General features: G+C 41.4%; 1 protein-coding gene across 2 annotated transcripts in view; it reads left to right on the top strand.

The window, feature by feature from the left end:
• Positions 1 to 14,600, top strand: part of LOC100618066 (zinc finger protein 260-like) — a 35,876-nt gene extending 21,276 nt beyond the window's left edge. For both annotated transcript variants that reach the window (XM_056821976.1, XM_056821975.1), the window contains 3 exons: positions 838 to 964; positions 2,437 to 2,526; positions 5,364 to 14,600. In XM_056821976.1, the coding sequence (XP_056677954.1) occupies positions 838 to 964; positions 2,437 to 2,526; positions 5,364 to 7,072 (1,926 nt within the window). In that variant the 3' untranslated portion in view covers positions 7,073 to 14,600. The remainder of the gene's footprint in view (positions 1 to 837; positions 965 to 2,436; positions 2,527 to 5,363) is intronic.
• The last annotated feature ends 1,696 nt before the right edge of the window (positions 14,601 to 16,296 follow it).

Raw genomic sequence — 16,296 nt, 5'->3', positions numbered from 1 at the left:
ACAGAGAGAACCATGACTCAGGCAGTTACTAGTCAATAGCATCAATAAGTAAATGATATGAGATCAGCTCAACCTTCTCCAAGGATAGGTCACCCAGGGCTGCATCTTGAGTTCCCACCCTCTCTGGAAGACATTCTCTCCTTTCTCATGCCTACCATAGTGTTATAAGTAAAAATGGTTCTCGGTGCTTATTACCACATTGATGAGCATTTATAGTAAGGAGAGTTTAAGAGAGGCAGAAAGAGAGAGAGAGGTCTCGGTCTTTCTAGATCTCATTCTTGATTTAGCTTGCTCAGGCTGGGCTTGCCAGAGATGAAGAGATCAGGAAAGCTCAGGGAGGAACCCTCAGTCCAGAGAGTCAGTATTTTCTGGGTGGGGGGGGGAGGTACAAAAGCCCCCTCTCCTTCCCTCACCTGCCTTTTATATTCCCCAGCTCCTTCTTCCATGGCTCTGGCTCTGGCACGTTAGTGACTCTCACACTGACGCAGGTTGCACTGGGACACAACAATAGAGCAATAGAAAGTGACTCTGTGACACCTACATCCCACCTCTGGGGCACTTGGGATCAAAGCTGAAATAGAAGTTCCTTAGATATTTTCCTTCACACAATAGAAACTCCTTGGAATCCTTCCACATCATCATAGAGCTACTTTGTTCAAACTCCCATTGGGCTCTTAAAGACTCAGCTTCAAGTGCTGACTCTGACACTGACAAAGGGCAGGACCTTTGGGCCCCTCCCTTCTCTGTGTGCCAGTTTCCTCCTGTAACTGACCAGAGGTAGGCTCTTCATTCTGATGTGGCTTTCAGCCCTCTGTCCTCTGACTTGTGGTGCTCTAGGAGGTGGTGACATTCAAGGATGTGGCTGTGAACTTCACCAGGGAGGAGTGGCGCCTCTTGACCCCTCCCCAGAAGAGGCTATTCAAGGAGGTGATGCTGGAGAATGCCCAGAACCTGCTCTCTGTGGGTAAGGAGCCCTCTCCCTGCTGCCCCAGTCTGCCATCCAAGGGAATATGGTCCTCAGTAGCAGGAAGGTTTGGGAGCAGTTTTCTGTCACGATGAAAGGATGAGGGCTGGTATGCCAAGTCCCAGAGCCAGGGCCCTCCTGCTGCCTGGTTCTCTTGTAAAAAGACTTTGCATTGTGTAGTGGGACCTTGGGAGTTCCCTTTGGTGCTCCTGAAGTCAGAGATCAAATGCATGTTGGAGAATCGCAGACATGGAAGTAATCCCAGAACTGATTCTGTCTTAACTCTCCCTGGCCCTGAATTGTGTATTCCAAACCAATCTGGGAAAGCTGTTTAGGAGGGTTTTCCTCCCACCCTCTTCTTCTCTGGGGTGGATCTACTATTGGGGATCTTTTTCTCTCTAACCAGCTTAAACTTGAAGCTCACAACTCCTAGGTGTCCCCAGGAGACATAGTGTGTCCTTAGTCTTCTTTCCTATTTCCCTAAGGCTCCAGCAGAGCCAGTGAAGAAAGGACGAAAGGAAAGGGACAAAGAGTTTATAATGACTTGCTCTTGGCCCAGGGCTCTGCTGAGGGTTTTCTCTGTAATATTATATGGCACTTCTTCCTCACCTTCGTCTTCCTAATTCAGTGACACAATTATCCACATTTTACAGATGAGGAAATAGATTTGATTAAGTGGCTTGTTCTGAGTCACCCACATAGGAACTGTTTGTGACAAAATGTAAACTGGGGCCTTCCTGCCTCTAATCAGGCCCCTGCCCCTTTCCTTTCTAGTAGCCTCTCATTTCCAGATAATGGAAAACTAATGGAAGACTGAGTCCAGCCTTCTCTGAAGAAAATGCCCTAGAACCTAATGTTCTGGTTGCAGGTGGATTCCCCGACCTTCTCCCCCACTCTCACCCCCACACTAAATGCTGTGGATATTCTCCTCCAGGCCTCCTAATAAGCCTCCTGCAGGTTCTGCTTTCCCTCTTCTGTGATTGTCAGGATGAGTGGACTGGCTGAGAGAAAGCATTGAGCCCAGTGAGGATTGTTGAACTCCTCAGGAGAAGAGGCAGAGACTCCCTAAGAGAAGAGTCCACAAGGCTCAGAGAGGTGTCAGGGAGGGAGGAGTAGGTAGGGTGATGGGACATAAGCTAATCCCTTGAGCTCCCTGTGTCTGAGGCTTCAGACTGACTCAGGACACTGACCCTTAGACCCAGTGTGGGAGTTTAGAAGTTTCTGCCAGAATGGACCAGTACAGGATGGGGGAAGATGGCTATTTGTTCATTTGAAGTCCCCCAGCAGGGTGACAGGCACATCCTACCCTGGACTTCTATATTATAGACAGTGAGGGGTGAGGGCAGACTCCTGTGGGGACCCCATGGACAGAGTGTCTAAGTGGAGTCTCTGGACTCTCCAACCTTCCCTAATGAGAACTTAGTGACAAGCTTTTTTCCATCCCCCTCCCTGACTGATTCTCCCTTGCCCAGGGCTTCCAGGTCCCCCAGAAGAAGTGATTTCTTATTTGGAGCAGAGGGAAGCCCCATGGATGCTGGAGCAAGAAGACCCAAGGAGCCCAGGTGATGGAGGGGAAAAGAGGTGTGGGAGAGTCAAAGTGATCAGAGTACTTCTGTGTGATCTGGTGAAGCCAAGGCTAGATTTTGGGGCAAGAGGACTTAACTTGGAATTCTTTTTCAGAAGTTTTAGCAGGGGCTCCCGGAGTAAGTCACTGAACCCCCTGAGCCTCAGTTTCCCCATCTGTAAGATGAGGCTATTGGACTCCATTTTCTATCAGTTTCCTTCAGGGCATCAGTCTCTGACCCTCTAAGAAGTCAGTGTTTGGAACTGAAAGTCTTGGAAGTCTCCTGCACATGCCAGAAGGGCTGAGCTTATCCACTCTGAGCTCTTTAGTATCCAGAAACATGTATGAGTGCTTGCTATGTGCCAGGTCCTGGGCTAAGTTATGGAGGACATAAAGGGCTGCAGTGGACAATCCTCTGCCCTCCTGAAGCTCCCCCTCTGCTTGAGTAGATAGCAGCATGCCCACAGTTCTGCAAAAGCTATTTAGATTCTAGCTCCAAAGCAGCCAATCAAGAGAGGGAAGGCCCTTACAAGAAGGAGCTCTAGAGAGGTCTAATGGGGGAAGGTGGCCTGGGGCTTCAGGAGAGCCCCGATTGAAGATTCTGGAGAAAAGTATAGCAGAGAAAACAAGGGAAAGGCAGTGTCATAATTCACTACAAATGGCCATCTCTAGCAGTTTAGCCCTGAACCCAAGGACAGATATGTTATGGTATCTCATAGAGATGAAGAGGTCAAGTGAGAGTGTTTGGAACATGGGGAGAAATGGTTTATTGGTACCCAGTGGAAGAGAGTCATTAGTTCATTAGTGTGGGAAAGGCTGAAGATGCAGTGCAGGGAGGAATAGATGGCCTTAGATGAAGGATGGGATAGACTTCTTTGCCCATAGAAAGAGATTTTCTTTAGCTAGGAGAAGAATGACCTTTTCCTCTGATCCTGAGGCCAGAAAGGAAAAGGAGGCACCTGATATGGGTGAGATGTAGAGGATAAGAGAGCTCTACAGAGAGATCCATCTTTTGTTCAGTGAAATATGAGGCCAAGTTCTCAGCTCAGAAGGTGTGGCAGGGGGTGGGAATTAGACATGAGGGAGCTGGAGACCAGGGAAATATTTGGAAGGCTGCTATGGAGGGTGGAAAAGGAAATCCATGAGGGAGATGTCACAGGATTGCCTTGCCATAGTGAGTACCCAACTGAGATCAGGGAGCCTCTATGTAGAGTGGAGCCAGGCAGCTGGTTTCCTAATTTTCCTTTTCTCTATTGACCTGAAGCCCATGAGCAGGATTGAAGACTGCTGCCTTACTTGGAACCAATCTAAGGCTAAGCTTTCCCTAAATCATCAACTCCAGGCCCTGTCCTGGTCTCTGTCACTCAGTCTTTGTCCTGTTCTTGAACAATCAGTCAACCACAGTACCTCCCTTTAGGGAGATGAGAATGTAGAGAGAAGCCTCTGGGATCTTTTGGATTGGGTGTGTTCTTATTCCATTGGAGTTACTGTTGACTGCTGAGAAATAAGGGCAAGAGAGAGACAGAAACACAGCTGAGATGAGAACATGCATTTGTCTTCTAGGAGAGAGACCAGAATGCAAGGATCCTGGTAATGTTTGGGCCTGGGCCCAGTCAGTAACATGTATTAAATAATAAATATGTTCTAGGAACTGTGCTAAGCCCTGAGAATCCAAAGGAAGGAAAACACCAGTCTGGACTGTCCTGGAACTCATAATCTAGAACCCAGAAATGGAGGTGGTTTAGAAAGAAGCAACAGATCCTGAATCTTACTCTGAGATGATCCAGGGAGAAAGGAGTGTTGGGGAATGGACATACATTTAATTCAACAGGGAAATCAGGAACTAGAGGAGTGAAGAGAATGACAATTTAAGGAAAAAAGCAATTAAAGGAGGAAATCAAAATTTTAATGATGAAAATAAATATCATTTTTATATGGCCCCTATTATATATCATACACTTTGTAAATATTATGTCATTAGATCCTCATAGGGACCCTAGTAGTCACTTGATATTATTATGTCCATGTTATAGTTGAGGAGTCCAAGACCAACCAAGCTCCTGTGATTTACCCAGGCTTAAAAGTACTAGCATGTTTCTGAGGTACAATGAGACTGCACCACCACCTGTATTGGGATTTTTAAGAAGAATATCATGAAAATGTATCTATATATCTATATCTATATAAGATGGGAAATAGGAAAAAAATTGTATGAGCTTTCTTGCCCATTTCCTTACAAAAGGATCATGGACTCAAGCTACTATATGAGACATATCTTTAAACATGGGAAATGCCATGTTTTTGATTAAACAAGTAATCAGGAAGGGAATTATATAATGCTTACAGAGAAGCTAGATGATGAAATAATAGGAATATTTAGTCTACATGCACCCAGTGGTGTCATACCTAGGAAGAGAGGATTAAATGTATAGACAATGAAAATGAAAGCAAAATGATTGAAAGTGAATTGTCTAGTACTGTGGCTAGAGTGTGCCCAACCACAAAATTCGGTGTCATTTGCTAGGATTTCAGGTTAAGTAACACATCCAGCCTTTCTGAGGTCATGGTCTGAGTTAGGAATGTAATAAATCTAACCCATCCAAAATCCCAGATTTGTTATGAAGAGTCAATAAGATCACATGGGAGACTCTTATTTAAATTATTCTTTAGCTTTGAGGTAATGGGATTGTGCCCACTGAAGCTGGAAGACTTTTTGTCTTACTTGAGGAAATAGGATATAAAGCAGTTTATGTTCTGACAATTGATGAAAGGAGATAGAGTTATATATGTATATATGTCACTCTATATGTATGTTTTACTGTTTGTTTCTTTTAGAAGGAGAGATCAGACTTGAATTGAAGGCGAATCCAAAAGAAGTGAGCCTTCCTGTGGAAGAAATGGGCCTGCAGATATTCATTCGTGATGGTCCTGATAACTTTGTTTTCAGAAAATTCTGTGTTGCACCTCAAAATTCATCTCATATTAAATATCAAAGAATGCACACTGAGGAAAAATCTAAGGAAAATAATCAATATGGAAAGACTTCTATGCACAGGGATAGTCATGCTACACATCAGAGAATCCATTCTGGTATGAGACCTTATGAATGCAAGGAATGTAAAAAGACATTCCGTCGGAGCTCCTCTCTTACTATACATCAGAGAATTCACACTGGGGAGAAACCTTATGAATGCAAGCTATGTGGAAAGACATTCAGCTGGATCTCCAGTCTTTCTGTACATCAGAGTATCCACAATGACAAGAAACCTCATGAATGCAAGCAATGTGGAAAGACTTTCAAAGAAAGTGCCAAACTTGCTGTACATCAGAGAGTTCACACTGGGGAGAAACCATATGAATGCAAGCAGTGTGGAAAGACATTCAAAGAAAAGTACAAACTTGTTGTACATGAGAGAGTCCACACTGGGGATAAACCTTATGAATGCCAGCAGTGTGGAAAGACATTTACAGATAACTCCTATCTTGCTGTACATCAGAGAATCCACACTGGGGACAAACCTTATAAATGCAAACAATGTGGAAAGACATTCCGTCAGAGCTCCTGTCTTGTTGGACATCAGAGAATCCACACTGGGGAGAAACCTTATGAATGTAATCAATGTGGAAAGACATTCAGTCAGAGCTCCCATCTTGTTAGACATCAGAGAGTACACACTGGGGAGAAACCTTTTGAATGCAATCAGTGTGGGAAAAAATTCAGTCGGAGGTCCCTTCTGGATGTTCATCAGAGAATCCACACTGGGGAGAAACCTTATGAGTGCAATCAGTGTGGAAAGACATTCAAAGAAAAGTCTGTACTTGCTGTACATCAGAGAGTCCACACTGGGGAGAAACCTTATGAATGCAAGGAGTGTGGAAAGATATTTAGTCGGAGCTCCAATCTTACTGTACATCAGAGAATCCACACTGGAGAGGAACCATATGAATGCAAGGATTGTGGAAAAACATTCAAAGAAAGGTCCAAACTTGCTCTACATCAGAGAGTCCACACTGGGGAGAAAAGTTATGAATGCAAGCAGTGTGGAAAGACATTCAGTCAGAGGTCCCAACTTGCTGTACATCAGAGAATCCACACTGGGGACAAACTTTATGAATGTAAGGATTGTGGAAAAACATTCAAAGAAAAGTCCAAATTTGCTGTACATCAGCGAGTCCACGCTGGGGACAAACCTTATGAATGCAATCAGTGTGGAAAAATATTCAAGGAAAAGTCCAATCTTGCTGGACATCAGAGAATCCATACTGGGTACAAACTTCATAAATGTAAGGAGTGTGGAAAGGCATTTAGTCGGAGCTCCAATCTTACTGCACATCAGAGAATCCACACTGGGGAGAAACCTTATGAATGCAATCAGTGTGGACAGACTTTCAGACTGAGCTCCAGTCTTGCTGTACATCAGAGTATCCACAATGACAAGAAACCTCATGAATGCAAGCAATGTGGAAAGACTTTCAAAGAAAGTGCCAAACTTGCTGTACATCAGAGAGCCCACACTGGGGAGAAACCTTATGAATGCAAGTAATGTGGAAAAACATTCAAGGAAAGGTCCAAACTTGCTGTATATCAGAGAATCCACACTGGGGAGAAAACTTATGAATGCAAGGAGTGTGGAAAGACATTTAGTCGGAGCCCCAGTCTTGCTGAACATCAGAGAATACACACTGTCAAGGAACCTTATGAATGTGGAAAGACAAAGAAAGGTTCAACCTTGCTGTACATCAGAGAATTCACACTGTGGAGAAACTTTATGAATGCAAATAATTTGGAAAGACTTTCACATTGAGCTCCCTTCTTGGTGTACATCAGAGAATCAACATTGGGGAGGAAACTTAAGAATATAAGCTATGTGGAAAAATGTTAACATGCAGTTCCAGTCTTGCTATTGTATGAAAGAAATTGACCCTCCCCCCTTTCTGCAGCAAAATACCTGGTGTGAGCCTGAATTTGACTCAGAGGTGAGGCTTGTATGATGGAAACCATTGAGTGAGGATAGAATGGCAGCAGGAAAAAGGCAGCAGTAATGTCAAGAGATCATGAGATTGGGGAACAGCTGGGTAGCTCAATGCTCAATGGATTGAGAGCCAGGCCTAAAGATGGGAGGTCCTAGGTTCAAGTCTGGCCTCAGACACTTCTCAGCTGTGTGACCCTGATCAAGTCACTTAGCCCCCCCCTTGCCTAGCCCTTACCTACTGCCTTGGAGTCAATTCACAGTATTGATTCCAAGATGGAAGGTAAGGGTTTTAAAAAAAGAGAGAGATCATGAGATTGGGGACAGGGTGATGTCCCCTGGGTTGCCCTCTGAGTGGCCCAGGCAAAATAGAAAGCCACAGTTGGCTCCTCAGATGACATTTATGAGAGTTAGTGGTCGGAGAAAAAGGTTTAATAAACTGAGGCAAGAGTTATCTGAGCTCTTTTTCATTTTTTTTTTTTGCTGGTTGGACTTCCCTGTGAGCTTGGCTAGAGTGCCCTAATGGTGGCCATAGAATAAGCAAACTAAATGGAGCAGTGAGGAAAGTATATCTCTCCTATTTTTCCATCTTCCCCCCTACTACCTTAGATTAAAAGAAATTAATTTAGAGTCAGTCACATAATTTCCCCTTGTATACTATACATCACAGACATTCACACTGAGCTCTTACCTTGCTCAAAATCAGACAGTTCATTCTAGTATGTCATAAGCTCTCCTATGATTAGGTCCAAATGTACATATAATTTAGAACTAACATGTGATCCCAGAATAAGATTAAGGGAGCATAGAATAGTTTACCTTTCAGATCAACTTATTGATAAGGAAAGAATTTATGACCAAATAAGAAATAGATAACATTATGAGGTGTACAATACATAACTTTTATTAAATTAAATTCAAAACTTTTTGTACAAACAAAACTAATGCAACCTTAAAAGTGGAAACAAGAAGTTATCATTTGCTTTACAACAATATGTCTAATTAAATACTTGTTTTTAAAAATTCTAACTTATTATCAAATACCTTAATTCATCATTTCATGGCATCTGGATGTAAAGAGGAGTTAATTTAAGAAGGAAATAATGTCTTTGCTCTATGGAAATCATTTGTAATTAGCATCATTTCCTATATATGGCTTTACCAAAAATTCCTCTAAAGCAAAAATTAAAAAGTAACAAATGATATTGTAGATTTCAAATATGAAATAAAATTATTGACATTCTAATGACTTCTATTCAATTGAATGTTTTGTCAAAATAATTATCTTACATAGAAAATCATTATGCATCTATCAGTTTGACACTGGACTGATTGCTTTCAGAGGCCAGTGTAACATAACTGATACAATTACACTCATTTCTACAATTTCTAAACCTATCACATGTCAAATCTTAAGCCTATTTTGCATTAAGGTCTGTGCTACATATGTGACAAAAATTTATCACACCAGTACAGAATTCCAAGCTAAGTAGGTTTGTTGGGAGGAGGCCACACTCCCAATAAAGGTGGGCCTTCACCAAGATTAAGAGCAGAGACCCTGAGCCCAATAGCCTTTTTCATGCCATGAAATCTGATGAGGTAGTGACATAAAATACAGTCACAATGAAAATAGAATGCATGTAAAATCCTTCATATGGGCATCTTAATGATGTAAATGCTGATTAATCTGATAAGTGTAAAAAAGATCACTATGGGTGGTAACTTTACAGTACTCAGTAAGGGTCTTGGTGTTTTCACTGATGATTATGGTAGAATAGTAGGAGTTAGCAGTTTTGGTTAACAGATATGTGAAAACAAGAGTAGCCCTCCACCTCCTGTGTGACTTATCTTGTTCTACAAACAAGACCATCCTTCTTCTTTTTGTCTGACCATCTTGTTATACACCCAGAAGGAGTGTGGTAGGATTTATGGAATCTCCTGGGTGTTACGGACTAAGGTCAGGATATAAATAAAATTTTATAGCATCCCAAACTGTAATATTCTTAGCTAATATTTATAATTTTTATTAAGCAAACTATATTATTTGACTATGAACTCAAAACTGATGATTGTGTTATAAAAATAATCATGAAGGCTAATACTATTATAATTATAAAAGGGGTAGGGGATGTCACATTCATACATACAAGGTCAAATATAATTATCCTAATAGGAAAAACAGATGTGGATTGAAGTGCTACTACATTATATTTTTTTAAGACAGTCCCATCAAATCTATATTCATTGTTATAAATGGTATCCTACAGAATCTTTTCTCAAGAGAAAAGCTGTCAGCACCTCAAATGATAGGAACCTGTACTTTCAGATTAGTCTGCTACCCGGGATTTATGGATATCTACCTGCTCAGTAGGAGGGTCTGAGCCCTGGACATGAAGGAGGGAAAGAGGCAGGTGTTGAGATGGGGAAAGTGGAGCCCCACAGATGAGCATAGGTAGTGCCCCAGGTACAATTCAAGTTCTAGGGAAGAATTGAAAGCTTGAGGAAGAATGGGATTTAGCACCCTCAAAAGGAAAGCTCTTAAGAGTTTTAGGGACTAAGAAACTTACCAAAAAGAGATGCTACCTGAAAAGACTGACTCCAAGAGGTCAAGGTGAGCATATTCTAAACAGTGGAGACAACAACGGGAAAGGCAGAGTTACAAGATGGAGGCTCTTAACCAAGAATCATCCAAGAGTCCAGTATCACTGTCAGAGACTGAGTAGTGAGCAGTTCTTGTGGGAGAAACACACCCACATTTAAAGAATCTCAGACAAGAATGGGAGACTCAAATTCCATTCAATTTGTAAGAAAAGAATTTTACTTGAAGAAGTAGTTTATGGTTGTATAATAACTAGTGGAATAGTCTGTAAGCTAATCATATTCATTGTATAGCCTTAGGACTGATGGACAAGGCCAGGGGTTAGTAGAATAGCCTCTTTACAGCTGATTGTATAAAGTAGCAACTCTGTTTTACAGTGTTAGTTTCTTTCTTTTTTTTTTTAAACCCTTACCTTCTGTCTTAGAACCAATACTGTGTATTGGCTCCAAGGCAGAAGAGTGGTAAGGGCTAGGCAATGGGGGTTAAGTGACTTGCCCAGGGTCACACAGCTAGGAAATGTCTGAGGCCAGATTTGAACCTAGGACCTCCCATCTCTAGACTTGGCTCTCAACCACTGAGCTACCCAGCTGCCCCCTACAGTGTTAGTTTCATGTATGGAGTAGCAACTACAACTGTAGAATAGCAGCTTCTCAGCTCTGTGGATTAGGGTTGGCATATTTATTAGGGCCAGGGAGCTTGTCATCTCCCATTCCAAAGAAATCTTCACTTTAACTGAAAACCCTGAACAGTGGACATGGCCAAATTCAGGTGCAAGTGTGTTTTAGGGTGTGATGTCATTGGGAATAAGGAACATGTGCAAATTTGGGGGATTCTTCTGGAATGGCAGAGTTCCCAGTATGCAGGCCCCTTGTTCCACAGTGTCCGCCTTGTGATCATTGGTCAATGAGGGAGAGGTCCCCCTGTCCTTCTGGAATGAGAACATGGGGTGGGGGATGTGGTACAATGGAGGACTGTTATAGGTAGTTAATGATGTTACAGTTCCAAGAATAATGAGTACTTAAGAAAACCAATTAGGCATAAAACTGATGCCCAGGAAGGAATATTACAGAATATTATAGATAAATGGAGATTTTTAACCTTTGACTTCATTCCCCAGAAGTTTTCAGGTTTTTTTAATTACAAAATAATTTCATTGGTTACTGGAAAAGGGACTCCATTATCCACCTACATGTATGGGAATCCACATATATTTTTGAAAACAAAGATCCTATGATTTAAAAACACTACTATTAAAGATTTAAATTTAATTTTTGAGTTAACCTGTCTCATCATACATACACCTTTTCTCCTGTTACAAGTTGCATGTTACCTCTCCTTTTTTCTACTGCAGTAAAAAGGATTCTCAGAGAGCACTAAAAAAATTCCATCATCAGTAGGATTATACTAAATTTAAACACACTTTAAGATAGGACAGGATAATTTTTCACCACTATAATGACATGTACATAAATAAAGCTTCTATACAGCAAAGTTAATAAGAACCTTACATTTATTTGAGGTAAATATGTGAACATGCAAGCAACCTGTTTCCAAAGTATGATAATGATTGGAATTGGAGCATTATTGATTATGGGTGAAAATGTTTGTCCTTTAAGAAGAAAGTAACCACATATATTTTACCTTGTCTTTATTGGTATGTGATGCTTAGTCTATGCATGTATATTTCTAAACAAGACCGTTTCCCCTGCATTTCTGAGATTCTGATTGACCTATAATTAAATGTCAAAAGTATAATTTAGCTATTTACTAGGGATGTATAATCTAAATTTTTTAAGTTAAAGGTTGGGACCTTTAGGACACATCCTCACCATGACTCCTACTCCAACAACAAGCTACACAACATACCCCATCAGGAAGGCAATGAAGAGAATGCAGATACAGAGAAACTGTGTTAAGACAACAGCCCAGAATGATCTACGAACTTGGGAATAAATCAAGCCCCAAGCACAAGCAGGAATTTTCACCTCCTGATTGCATTGCTGCCTTCAAATGACTCTGACTTTCTTGGTGGTTTTACAGAAGCGTATGTTATCCCCCATGACTCCTAAAATCTCTTGTTCAGGATGTATTTTAGCCAATTGTTCTAATTCCTTCACTGTATTTGTTGTTGAACAATAGGCATCTATACCCCATAATTAGTCTCCCAAAATTAGTAGAATAGCCTCTTTACAGCTGATTGTATAGAGTAGCAACTCTGTTTTACAGTGTTAGTTTCTTTTTTTTTAAACCCTTACCTTCCGTCTAGGAATCAATACTCTGTATTGGCTCCAAGGCAGAAGAGTGGTAAGGGCTAGGCAATGGGGGTTAGGTGATCTGCCCCGGGTCACACAGCTGGGAAGTGTCTGAGGCCAGATTTGAACCTAGGACCTCTGTCTCTAGGCCTGGCTCTCAATCCACTGAGCTATCCAGCTGCCCACTTTAAGCTTACATCCCTAACAACCTCCACTGTAGCCATTGCTCAAAAAGTCTACACTGCACAACATGTAGACAATCTTTCTAAGAATGTTTCACTTGCCCTCTTAACCAAGAACACATAGATAAGGGGTTAGAGGTTCATTTAAATGTCCTAGAAGTGGCCATTCTTTATATTGGCAATCAGTTATAAAATATGAAAGTGAGATTTAAATCAAAGTGCCATGCTGAGTACAAATGGATTTGTGTTTCTCCCCTTTCTTATAATCAGTCAGATATTCCTTTGGAGAACATACAACAACACATCTTTGGAATCTGGAACCATTTAGAATTCTCTATTGACCTGAAAACACTGCACAAACAAATTATGAATATTAGCCATTCCAGTACTTCCCTGTATTTGGCCTCATCTATTGCAAAATCATTTAAGACAGTGTTTCTTTCTATATATCCCATAACAGTCTCATTCACACCCTTATTGCCTGTGGATTTGCTCTTGTCTTATTTTTCTCATTCTTGTTTTCTTTCCAATTATCATCCGACGCCAAGGATCCACCATATGTCAAGTCCAAATCGAGATGAAGTTGTTTACTTTAAAAAACAAAAAGGGAGGAGATGCCGGAGGCCATCATACCCCAAATAGTTGATGAGGTCACAGTCTGAGGAAGGAAGATCAGCAAAGCAGACTCCAGAATGAGGGCCCCCTGTTGATCCCCCTCTGTGACTTCTCTCCCCAAATTTTCCCTAGTAATGGACTTGTTATGATTATTATTCTCTCCCCAACACAGGAGAAATAATATGAGAGCAAATACTTATAGGATCAATAAATATATATATACCCTACTTTAAGCCCCCTAGGTTATTACCCCAAAAATATTGCAATTACAGAATTAAAGCCTACAGATTACTGCCCATGACCCCTCCTTTCTCAAGCACAAGACACACTCCAAGGTCCTATAATAAACACTGGCCAAAAGCTTTAGTTACCACACTCCAATGAATTTGTTGAAACAGAAATCAAGCAGCATTGCTAGGCACTTCAAAGTAACACAAGAAAAACAGAACTTGTAAATTGAAGAAAACCCCCAAACTGGTCTGCTTTAAGTACTCACACCTAGATACGAAGATGTTTTGTTGTTTATCTCCCAAGCAATTATGATTGATAGTGAAAGCTGATCAAAAGCACAATGATCCCCTCAGCAGGTCAAAGGGTACTAACCAAATGACTTTATTCACATTAATCAAAGCTATCACAGAGTGTTGTAGAAACCTAGTAAATGATCACAGAATCCTTTGTTGTAGTAACATCACAAGAGTGTTGTTTATGTGATTTGATAATATCCAATCAAGTTGTAGAATGTCACATATGTAGAAGATTGATTGACTGCATAACAGTCATCATCCATAGCTAGGCTCTACCCTATATCAAGCCCAAGATGAATTGAAGTCACTCCATTTAAAAAACAAAAAAAGGGGGAGATGCCGGGAGCCATCAAAGACCATGCTGTTTGACATGGTCCATGTGGAATCTGAGGACTGCAATGCAGCCCCCAGGAAGGATGGAAACTGAAACCCCCCTAAGTGACTTTCATTATTAGCATCCCCTTATTATTAGAATTGTTGTAATTATTATTCTTACTTAGTCCCAGGAAAAATAGATGAGAGCAACATGCTTGCAGAGTTAATATAGATGTCCCACTCTGCCCTCCCAGGATATTGCCAGGAGAGCCCACTTACAAAATTAAACCTAAGGATTCTTATATATATCCACTTATATAAGACCCTCTTTTCTAGGCATAAAAATTTCTGGCAAATCTGTGTTCTGAATTCCCTAACCTATATTTGGGTCATGTTGATTCTACCCACTGATCCTGCCCTTAGCAACAATATTTCATTGACTGTCTCCTTAGGCTTCCTGTCTATTGTTAGCTTCCATGGAAACATGTATGTTGAGAATGAAACTGTGTGCCAAGTAGATGTGTGATCATGAAGTTATAAAATAAAGCCAGGCCTCAGCCAAGGTGGAGCAGTTTATCCTGTGGAACCTGTGCTGTGGGCTGAATGCGAAAACTGTGTCCCATCCATCATTTTGCCGACACCGTCCCACCTCCAAGACCCCATCCCCTGTGGGAGACTGGCCCACCCCACAGCAAGTACCGAATATTACAGATCCTGTACATAGAGTTGGTAACAACTGTCTGCAGTTCTTGTTTGAATGATGCTGAAATTACAGGTTTTGTAATTGCTGTTTAACCACTTTTAACTAGTGAGAAATGTGAGATTTCAGAGTCTGAGGGTCCCTTTCCTCACTATCCCTCAGTGCCTGCTATCAGCCCACATCAGAGTGAAGGATAAAAAGTATGGAAAGGAGGTTGGGGAATTTCCTATGATGAAGGGCAGGGCTTGGCAAGTAAAGGCAGACAGAATCTTGAGGTCCTGACCAAGGGTACCATTGAAGGAAAGGGCCCATCCTGCGGCTTCAGTGGCTGGGCAGAGTGGGACTCTTAGGTCTGGGAAGACCCACCCAGAGTGGGCTGGATGTAAGTGACACCCTTGGGAGCTGCCTTTTGGAAACTATAAGGGGGGAAATAAGAAACCAGGGTTTTGCAGCTTTGCAAACTTAGCAAGAGGTATGAGTTTGCAAAAGGGACTGTTCACATGCATGGGATTGAAAGGAGAATTCCAAAGTCTGGGGAAAAGATAAAAGCAAGGACAAAAGAGTATTGAGAGTGGTTTTCCTGTTTGGAGAAGAGAATGGAGAGTCCATTTCCTGTGACAGTTTGTAGGAGATGACTTGACTTGTCCTGAGACCTGGAGGCTCTTGTAGTCTAATTAGTGAGAAGAAACTGAAATCCTGTCTATCCTTGTCTCTAGTTAACATCTCTCAGATATCTTGTGAGCTCCTTATTCCTGATTCCTGAGAGGTTTCTTTACTGAGTGTGAGTGAGAACCAGACCCTGGAAACCTGTCTTTGGAACACAGACCTGCAGCCATTCTGGCCTTTGAAGAAGTTCATCAAGATTACAACATCTCTATTCTGATGAACTCTTAATGTGAACATCTTTAATTTGAGGATGGACCAATCATCTCAGGTTAGATAGTTATTCTGGGGTTTAAAGAGAGATAAGAGGAGAGAAAGTTTAGCTTGAAGAAATTGAAAATGGCTTCATGAGAGGCCCATAGGAAGGAGGGAGGAATAACTAGATTTATAGAGTTAGGGATTCCTGTTACCCTGGTCCTCCATCATTTCCCTTTGATTGGTTATAAATAAACTACTTTACTGGTTTTAAAAGAAAGTCAGATAGTGCTGTGTCCTTAGAACAACTCTCAGGCCTATTCAAGCCTGGAGAGTAAGTTCCACTGAATATTAACAACAGTGACTAGACAAATCCCAGTGAGTCATCTTACTAACCTATTTCAAAACCAACTCTTTAGGTGCAAGTCCCAGGTAAGTCTGGGACCCAGCACTTACAGATTTAATTAAAGATGCAGAACCCGAACTGCTCAAATTAAAGCCAGAACTTCTATAAGCAATAACAAAACTTAAAGAAGAAATTCTTTCTGCTACAGCACTTGGGAACCCAGATTATGAGAAACTTTTTGTGCTATTTGTTCTTGAGTGGAAGGAGATAGCTTCAGGCGGCCTTGTACAGGCTTTAGGGCCAAAGTATCACCCAATTGCATGTTACAGTGCACAGCTAGATTCTATTGCAGCTGGGATAGCTCCATGCTTGCGTGGAGTGGTTGCTGCATTGTTAATTCAGGA

The sequence above is a fragment of the Monodelphis domestica genome, chromosome 3 (assembly GCF_027887165.1).
Source record: "Monodelphis domestica isolate mMonDom1 chromosome 3, mMonDom1.pri, whole genome shotgun sequence".
NCBI lineage: Eukaryota > Metazoa > Chordata > Mammalia > Didelphimorphia > Didelphidae > Monodelphis > Monodelphis domestica.
This window is presented reverse-complemented; position numbering and strand designations above follow the sequence as displayed.